We start from the raw sequence: 9,669 nt of genomic DNA, 5'->3' as shown, positions 1-9,669 counted from the left end.
CTCCTCTACCCAGAACATTTGTGCACTCCTCTCCCAACATAAACCTTAATCCCAAACAGTGACCTAAATCATTTTCTTCTGAAATGGCCTCAAACAACGGTAGTGAGACAAAATCGAGTGATTCCGCTCCCTCCGGTGAGATTCCTGATCTCGATCTATGATCCGTGAATGATGATGCTGTGGAAATGAGTTCGCACTCTTGAAGATGTAACGATCGCCTTGATTGCCGCGTCTTTTTGTCTGCTTTGGGTGCTTAATATTTAAATGACTGAAATAACCATGACTTAAACTATTTAATCTCACGGCGTCAGTGTTTATTTGACGGTTGTACACTAACTGCATAAAATTAGAAAGTATAGTACATCGGGTGTAGGATTTGAAACTTCAGTATTGCAAGTTGTGTATAGGCCATAGTATAGGTACACATAGTGCACTTTTCTCTTATTAAAAAGTGTAACTCAATCAAAACAAGATAAACTTTTCAAATTTTGTGTTTATTATATGCGCATGGGCACAACATAGAAACCCGTATAATATAATATATGGTGTAATAATCGGGTCGGGGATCGGCCGACAATCGGGAAAAATCGGGTCGGGGTACGGGGATTGGCCAAGGGGAATGTGAGAAACCGTACCCCCGATTGCCGATTTTTTTCAAGATCGTCCTGTTCCCTGACTCATACCCGAAAAAATCCTCGAATCCCCGTACTATTTGGTTCAGGGATCAGGCGGGTCGGAGTTAATGTCCACACCTACGGTCACTTCTAATGTGCATGGACGAGTAAAATACCAAGATAAAGATACGTGATTATTCTCAATATTATCTGGAGGACATTTAACAAGAATCTTGATCACCTCAAACTGTATAGAATACCCTGACAGAATACATGGGATTATGAATCACATTGGATGGACTCCGAGTACCTAGTTATTCATATTCTTCGGAGGGAAAAGTCTTCAATTTTTTTATGTATCCAAATATGTTGTCCGATCAAATTCGGAATTTCATCCCAAACAATGACATAAATATAAATAATTAAGTGGACTTTTTTTTCCTCGAGAAAAACAATTAAGCGGACTTGTTAAAAAAAAGCTTAGAGAGTTGAAATGTGTATTTATATCATTAAATTATTCTGCTACAGCGATTTTAGAAAGTTTGATAAACGGTTAATAATGGAGGTTTGGCAGTCAAAGACAAACAGTCTCTACCAATCTAGTTTCCGGGTCCATCTATGTCATCATTCACAAGTAGTATCCAAGCACTGCAGGCTTATCTATCTCTATGTTTAAATTTTCTTTGTTGTCTCAGCCAAATGTCTGACATACTGACAGTAACACCAGCGTACCAGCTTCACTTCATTAGATCATCTAATGTATATTCAAACACATAGTTAATGCAGTGTATAGATATTTTAAGGTATCTAGATATTAGCTTAATATGGAGAGTGGTAAAGATGTTCTTGTGTTTGCAGTCAATGGGAAAAGATATGAAGTTTCATCTGATTCATTACATCCATCCACTACTTTACTTGACTTCTTGCGTTCTCATACCCCTTTAAAGAGTGTCAAACTTAGCTGTGGTGAAGGTATGTAATTCTGTTTATTTCATTTATGTATGCATGAGCATGATTCTTGGCTTTAGTTGCTGTAGCTTTTTTTTGTTGTGGAAGTAAATTTTAGGACATGGCTTAGTTTTGTATTGTATTTTATTATATCTCGTGCCCCTTGCTAGATCCGTCTGTTGACGTGATTATGATGGGAATGTGGGTGAGATAGTAGTAGGGATGGGGATATGATGTAGATTTTGCTTACTCTTTTGTGGTAGTTATTGATAAGTGGTTGAATGAGTTGGGCTTAACCGACGCTATAAGCCTATACCTATAGTGTCTCCTACATTTGCTAGGCCACTTAACCGCTGTTTTAGGGGTTATTTGACCGACGCTGAAAGTCTAGTTTGTACTAGTGAGTCATGTACGGTCTATATGTGGATGAGAAAGATTAAGTACTTTAGCAGTTGAATCATTGCAGGTGGTTGTGGTGCTTGTGTTGTTTTACAATCTACTTATGACCCGGTGAACAAACAAGTTGAAAGTTACACGGTTAATGCATGCCTCACACTTGTTCATAGTGTAAATTATTGTGCAATTACGACGACTGAAGGACTTGGAAATAGCAGGGATGGTTTTCACCCAATTCATGAGAGGTTTGCTGGTTTTCATGCTTCTCAGTGTGGTTTCTGTACTCCTGGGATGTGTGTCTCACTCTTTTCGGCACTTGTCAATGCGGAAGATAAGAAGGGGCCTGATCCTCCTACAGGGTTCTCCAAACTCACTGTTGATGAAGCTGAAAAGTCTATAGCAGGGCATTTCTGCCGTTGTACTGGATATCGACCCATTGCAGATGCTTGTAAAAGTTTTGCTTCTGATGTTGATATGGAGGATTTGGGAATTAATTCATTCTGGAAAAAAGGAGAGAGTGATGAGGCTAAAATCAGTAAATTGCCTTTTTATAATCCAAAAGATGACATTTGTGCCTACCCCGAATTTCTAAAAGTTGAAGTGGATGCTGCAATGTGCCTAAATGTTAACGGAAAATCTTGGCATAGTCCTCTCACTCTTAAGGAGCTTGAAAGCTCCATCGAAATAGACATGGCTGCCGATGGTACACAGACTAGGTTAGTAGTTGGTGATACAGGTATGGGCTATTACAAGGAACTGGACCACTATGAGAACTACATTGATCTGAAGAAAGTTCCTGAGCTCTCATCTATTAGAAGGGACCATACTGGCATTGTAATTGGTGCAGCTGTCACAATTTCTCATGCTATTTTAGCTTTGGATGAAGAAACCAAAGGTGTGCAGTCTTTTGAGGGGAAGCTAATCTACAAGAAAATTGCGAGCCATTTAAAGAAAATTGCTACAGAGTCTGTCAGAAACTCAGCAAGCATAGGAGGGAATTTGGTTATGGCACAGCGATTTTCTTTCCCTTCAGATATTGTAACTATACTTCTTTGTGTGGGTTCAAAAGTTAATTTAATGACAGATCTGAGACATGAAAATCTTACTTTAGAGGAGTTCTTGTCAAGGCCTTCATTGGACCAACGAAGCGTGCTTTTGAGTATCCAGGTACCATGTTGGGGGTCATTAACATATAATTTCTCCAGTGAAAATAAACCTGAAACTAGGTTGTTGTTCAAAACATATCGTGCAAGTTCTAGGCCGCTTGGAAATGCATTACCTTATCTTAATGCTGCTTTTATCGCTGTTGTGTCTTCAACTGATGATGGAGTTGTTATCAAAGAGATTCAGATGGCTTTCGGTGCTTTTGGCACCAAACATGCAAAAAGGGCAAGCGCGGTGGAGAACTACTTAGCAGGGAAAGTTTTAAGTGTTGGTGTTCTTTATGAAGCTGTGAAACTAATTAGAGACGATGTGGTACCTGAAAAAGGAACTTCAGATGCTCTATATCGTTCAAGCTTGGCAGTGTCGTATCTTTTTCAGTTTCTGTATCCCATGGTTGAAACTGGTACCATATTTTCCAACAGCTGGTTGACTGAAAACACTGAATTAGATTCCAAAAACAACAATAAAAAAGTGGACAACAAGTACCCTAGAATTCAGAAACCAACAATACTGTCTTCTGGAAAACAGGTGATACAATCAAGCAAAGAGTATTATCCAGTTGGTGAACCAATCACAAAGTCTGGTGCTTGTATTCAAGCTTCTGGTTAGTTGTGCTTACATTAGATAACTAATTCATATCAAATCCAAATTCCTCTCGTTAATTTCTTACTGTAGCAACTATCAATATTAAATCCCTTATTCTCTCTGTTTTTGCTGTATGTTTTCTTAGTCATTACCTGTATAAACTTCAATATAAATCAAGATTAAGTGACATCAGCAACACTATAAAATTAAATTAATATACTCTATGATTCCTCTGCTACCTTAGGTGAAGCTGTCTATGTCGATGACATTCCTGCACCAACAAATTGCCTTTATGGTGCATTTATTTATAGCACAAAGCCTTTGGCAAGGGTGAAGAACATCAGATTCAGTTCCAATTTGCTACCAAATGGAGTATCTTCTATTATAACTTGCAATGATATCCCACGAGGAGGTCAGAACATAGGGGTAAAGAGCATGCTTGGTACAGAAACATTATTTGCCGAAGATCTTATCGAGTCTACTGGTCAGCGGGTTGCATTAGTGGTAGATTTTTACTTTAGCTTTTTTTAATTGATCCCTTGCATAGTATATTTAACATGCATATTAAAACTGGATTTGGTTGTATAGGTTGCAGATACACAAAAACATGCAGATAGGGCCGCGTCCCTGGCTATTATTGATTATGACACTGAAAATCTTGAAGCGCCAATTTTAACTGTTGAAGAGGCTGTTGAAAAATCAAGCTTCTTTGAAGTCATTCCCTTCCTACGTCCAACGCAGGTTGGAAATTTCTCAAAAGGCATGGCTGAAGCTGATCACAGTATTCTCTCCACTGAGGTACGTTTCATAATATGATCTCTGTTCCAGCTTTAATGTGGTACAGCAATTTGATGTGTATTTGCTTGATTTTGTAGTTTTGACTTTCCTCTTGCCTTTTCATGTGTTAATATGTTAATTTAACAATTGAACTACAGATCAGGCTTCCGTCACAATATTACTTTTATATGGAATCGCAAACTGCCCTTGCTATCCCAGACGAGGACAACTGCTTAGTAGTGCACAGTTCAAGTCAGTGCCCTGAATTTGCTCACAAAACGATAGCAGTATGTCTTGGTATTCCTGAAAATAATGTTCGTGTAATTACAAGAAGGGTTGGAGGAGGCTTTGGCGGCAAGGCATTCAAATCTATGCCAGTGAGTACAAATTTTCTTAGAAATTACTATATATTGTTCACTCAATAATTCTTCTTTTTTTTTTTTTGTAGTCATGTATGAGTGGATAGCATGAGAATGATGACACCAATCACTATTTCTGTTTCTTTCGGTTTATGAATGTCTCTATTTAATCGTGATCACTAAATAAATGTATACGCTTGTATCTAGAATCATTTAGATCCCTGAAATATGTAGTATGTAGGAAACATTTGTCACCAAAACCTTGAGGAACATCAGTACAAATAGAGTGACTGTAACTAGAAAGTGCTGGTTCTGAGAGGAAGATCTCGGACAAGTGCTAAAAGACTACCTCAAAGACCCACAGTAGGTAGAAGAAATCAGAGCACTTAATAGAACTCTAAAGATATACATTTTGGCTATAAATTTGTATACTTTCCAAGACTAACTCAAGCCTCAAATTAAGTCCTCTTTCTACTATATACATTTGTAAATTCGTTATCTGTATATGATCTGTAAAGATCCTTAGATTGTTTGAACACGACAATCTAATGCTGATGGGTGGTTAACTATAGTTCAAAGCTTTTCATTCCTCCAAAAATTCCTTGTGATCGCACTTTTCTATCATGATGAACTGCTAAAGTTCAGGCTGAATGTCAAGTGATTGTTACGTATAACTGTTCCTAATGAACTTCTCGGACCCCAATTTAAGAATATTTACTGGCACTTTCATCACACTGAATGACACACATGCAAGTACACTTTTACTAGAGTTTGATGTTTATAGATACATCTTTTTCTCCGTGATTGAAAGATCTGGTCCTCTAATTTTAGGTTGCAGCAGCATGTGCACTTGCAGCCCACAAATTGTGTCGTCCTGTTAGGATGTATCTTAATCGCAAGGCTGACATGATAATGGCTGGAGGACGGCATCCGATGAAGATAACATACAGTGTTGGTTTTAAGTCTAATGGGAAGATTACAGCTCTGCACCTTGATATTTTAATTAATGCAGGTTTTTCCCCAGATGTAAGTGTCATAATTCCAGGGAATCTGATCGGTGCCCTTAAAAAGTATGACTGGGGTTCTTTATCTTTTGACATAAAGCTATGCAAGACAAATCATTCCAGTAAATCTGCAATGCGAGGACCTGGAGAGGTTCAAGGGTCTTATATTGCGGAGGCTGTAATAGAACATGTGGCATCCACTCTTTCTATGGAGGTGGATTCTGTTAGATACCGAAATCTTCACACATATGACAGCCTAAAATTGTTTTACGAGCTAAGTGCAGGAGAACTTGTAGAGTATACTCTGCCTTCTATCTGGGATAGATTGGCGGTGTCATCATGCTTTGAACAAAGGACTGAAATGATTAAATTATTTAACAAAAATAATATATGGAGGAAAAGGGGACTATCTCGTGTTCCTGTTGTGATGAAAGTAATGCAAAGACCATCCCCTGGAAAAGTGAGCATTCTTTCAGATGGATCTGTTGTTGTGGAAGTTGGAGGGATTGAGCTTGGGCAGGGGCTATGGACAAAGGTAAAACAAGTGACTGCATATGCTCTCAGTTCGATCCAATGTGATGGAACTGCTGACCTCGTGGAAAGGGTACGGGTTGTGCAATCAGATACTTTGAGCTTAATTCAAGGGGGAATTACTTCTTCGAGCACTACGTCTGAATCAAGCTGTGAAGTGGTTAGAATTTGCTGCAACATCCTGGTCGAACGACTTGTCCCTCTTAAGGAGAGGCTGCAGGTTCAAAGGACTTCTTTAGACTGGGAGTCTTTAATTCTTCAGGTAACTATCATATATTCGTAAATAATATTCTAAGCCTTATAATCTCCACTATGTTGACGAGTACATAAGTTTGCTGACAGTTTCTATTACCTTTATCTGCTGATGCATATCGATTTTGCTTGGATTCTATAACTTGTCTGCATGTTCTTCTCTAAATGCATGCATATGGAAGAAAGCTATTAAATACTTTATATAGAGCGTTCGAATAAGTAAATTGAAACTTAAGATAAAACCCTGTCTTGACATATAAGGCACAAATGACAATGGGCAGAACCGAGGGTGGGGGGCGTAGGCTGTAGCCCCGGCTGACCTTTAAAAACCAACAAAGAATTATTAGGCGTGATTTTCAGTTAAAAATCGGTAAAAACTTTATTTGAACCCCGGATAACATCCAAAAATGAGGGGTCTTTTACTTTAGCCCTCCATTTAGAATTGGTTCTGCCACTGAATACATATTCACTTATACTTTTCTTCCCAGCAGCATCTTGAACTTGAATATATATAATAATGACAACAGAGTAGAACTTATCTTCATTGTTCAAAATATATTATATGACTAACAGAATGAACTCAGTGATAGTATGATCCCTAGCACATACATTAATAGTTTTACGACTTTTGTTAATGTTGTTATGAGAAAACTTATACACAGAACTGTGTGATCCTGCAAGTTCAGTAATGTAGAAGAACCATCTAAGTAGAAGTTTAGGTTGAATCAAAATGAGCAAGAATATTTTGAAATATCTGCCACAGGCGCCAGAGCTGCTTTATCTAGACTGTTGGGTAAATACTATTGACATTTCATCATTATGCAGGCACATTCAGGAGGTCTAAGCTTGTCAGCAAGTTCGTATTTTGTACCTGACTCCATTTCTAGACAGTACTTGAATTATGGGGCAGCAGTATGTGAGGTGAGTCTGATCCACCCAATTTTTTCATCTTCTTATAATAATATATTTGAGACCAATGATTCAGGAAAATTCCGATTGGTTCACAATTTGATATTTGTCAACTCTCAAGATAATGCTCTTTGTGTTTACAGATGACCTATACACTGTCAATTGCTCATAGAATGTCTCCTACATAGCAGTTTTTATTATTTATTCACCGAGGACAAACCTATGTGTATTGCAGGTGGAAATAGACATGTTAACTGGAGAAACCACTATCCTCCAAGCAGATATCATCTATGATTGTGGGCAAAGTATGAACCCTGCTGTAGATATGGGACAGGTTGCAAACTTTAATTATGATTGAACGAATTAAGAATTTTCTTTCACTCTCATACATGATTCCAATGTTATTGGTACTTTTGATGAGACCCTGCTCTATCATTTTGGCTTGACTGTTAAATTTTAGCCAAATGTTTCCTGGTATAACTTTTCTAGTCATGTAATAAGAAGTTTACTTTCATACAGATTGAAGGAGCTTTTGTTCAAGGAATTGGATTCTTCATGTCTGAAGAGTACCTTACCAATTCAGATGGATTGGTGGTTTCGGATAGCACATGGACATACAAGATACCAACAATAGACACCATCCCCAAACAGTTCAATGTTGAGGTACTCAACAGCGGACACCATGAGAAACGTATTCTCTCATCTAAGGGTATGTATGCGTTCTTCACTTTCTAAAAAAAACCCTGATAATTTTGTTCTGCATTTGGTTGCTATTTCTAAAGCCTGCAGAAAAATGACGATTAAGATAAAAAAACAGCAAAAAGTTCTAGCCAAACTTGAATGCTGGATAAAGCTTAGGTTTTGGACTTGAACTCTGGATCACTCACTTATTCCTAGACAAAAACAAGTTCTAATATAACAGGCTGTTGCATGAAATATTTCTGAAGTCCTGTAAATTTCTGCAGCTTCGGGTGAGCCACCGTTACTTCTGTCAGCTTCTGTACACTGTGCCACAAGAGCCGCGATTAAGGAAGCCAGAAAGCAGTATCATGCTTGGAGCAGTTTAGTTACGTTTGATTCAATGTTTGATCTGGATGTTCCTGCTACAATGCCTGTTGTCAAGCAACTTTGTGGATTGGATAGTGTTGAGATTTACTTGCGAAGGTTGCTCTCAACTTCCGGAAAGAATTAATCAGCTTTCATAATTTTCACTTATAATCATACTTGGGTTTGTGTCAGAAAATTCGAATAAGATTCGAGATCGAGTTCATCTATGCAATCACATCAGGTCACTGCATATACATTAATTTGACTTCTACAAGACACGACACCCCTTGTGTTTATTTCATGGGGAAATATTAATAAAGATTTTATTATGTAATCCATATTCAATTGTTGAAATACATTGTAAAGTCTTTTTGAGCATAAATAGAGTGAGTCTTGATTACGTGTTTATCACCCGTCATGCTTATGTTGAGTTCTCCATTTTAGAATCACTCAAAATGATCAATGTGATAAGATGATACAAAGATGTTCTCTTAGAGGTGGAAAGTGCCTTCCAAGACTTTATGTAGTAAAACATTTTTATAGTGTTCAAATGTGTTACTTGTATTGCTCCACTGTCTGCATGCGCACAAGGATGTATATCACAGGTCCAGAGGGTTTACAAGCTTTTACAAATACACAATCATCACACCTCTTCTCTATTTCCACAACACCATCTTGATTCATTGTATCCCGAGAAGTGTCCGTTCCACACATACGGTGAGTGGATAAATACGTTTTAAGAACATAATTTTACCATGCTTTCCTAAGACAATTCTTGATCAAGATTATAACATTCTCAAATCTGTTTATATAAGAATTAAAAAAAGAGGCGGTTTCAAATGCACAGCCTAAATTAAAATCTGCAATAAAAATTTGGGTTTTTTTTATTCATAACCACGTTTTCAATCTTATTTTCAAAAATACTACCTTCTCCAATTTTATTTTCAAAAATACTACCTTCTCTAAAATATTTTCAAAAATACTATGGTTGCATATGCAACCATATATGCAACTGAATTCCTGATTTCAAGTTCCAATTTTCAAATGTCATTTTCGACCTCATATTTGGAATCCATATATATA

The 9,669-nt window shown here is 37.5% G+C and overlaps 1 protein-coding gene across 1 annotated transcript; it reads left to right on the top strand.

Annotated features, from left to right (window-relative positions):
• Positions 1 to 1,276: 1,276 nt before the first annotated feature.
• Positions 1,277 to 8,997, top strand: LOC108201744 (abscisic-aldehyde oxidase). The gene is made up of 10 exons (XM_017370030.2): positions 1,277 to 1,586; positions 2,029 to 3,726; positions 3,952 to 4,211; positions 4,296 to 4,505; positions 4,643 to 4,861; positions 5,675 to 6,640; positions 7,456 to 7,551; positions 7,775 to 7,873; positions 8,059 to 8,248; positions 8,505 to 8,997. The coding sequence occupies exons 1-10, from the start codon at positions 1,439 to 1,441 to the stop codon at positions 8,729 to 8,731; spliced, it is 4,113 nt and encodes a 1,370-aa protein (XP_017225519.1). The 5' UTR covers positions 1,277 to 1,438; the 3' UTR covers positions 8,732 to 8,997.
• Positions 8,998 to 9,669: the final 672 nt, after the last annotated feature.

Source organism: Daucus carota, chromosome 9, assembly GCF_001625215.2.
Source record: "Daucus carota subsp. sativus chromosome 9, DH1 v3.0, whole genome shotgun sequence".
In the NCBI taxonomy this organism is placed as follows: Eukaryota; Viridiplantae; Streptophyta; class Magnoliopsida; order Apiales; family Apiaceae; genus Daucus; species Daucus carota.
Note: the sequence above shows the minus strand (reverse complement) of the source record. Positions and strands in the feature narration are given on the sequence as shown.

Excerpts from the sequence above, each read along its gene's own strand:
- LOC108201744 (XM_017370030.2), top strand. The coding sequence starts at position 1,439 with ATGGAGAGTGGTAAAGATGTTCTTGTGTTTGCAGTCAATGGGAAAAGA. Across the intron at positions 4,506-4,642 it reads ACAGTATTCTCTCCACTGAG|ATCAGGCTTCCGTCACAATA; the intron begins GTACGTTTCATA and ends ATTGAACTACAG. Across the intron at positions 7,874-8,058 it reads CTGCTGTAGATATGGGACAG|ATTGAAGGAGCTTTTGTTCA; the intron begins GTTGCAAACTTT and ends ACTTTCATACAG.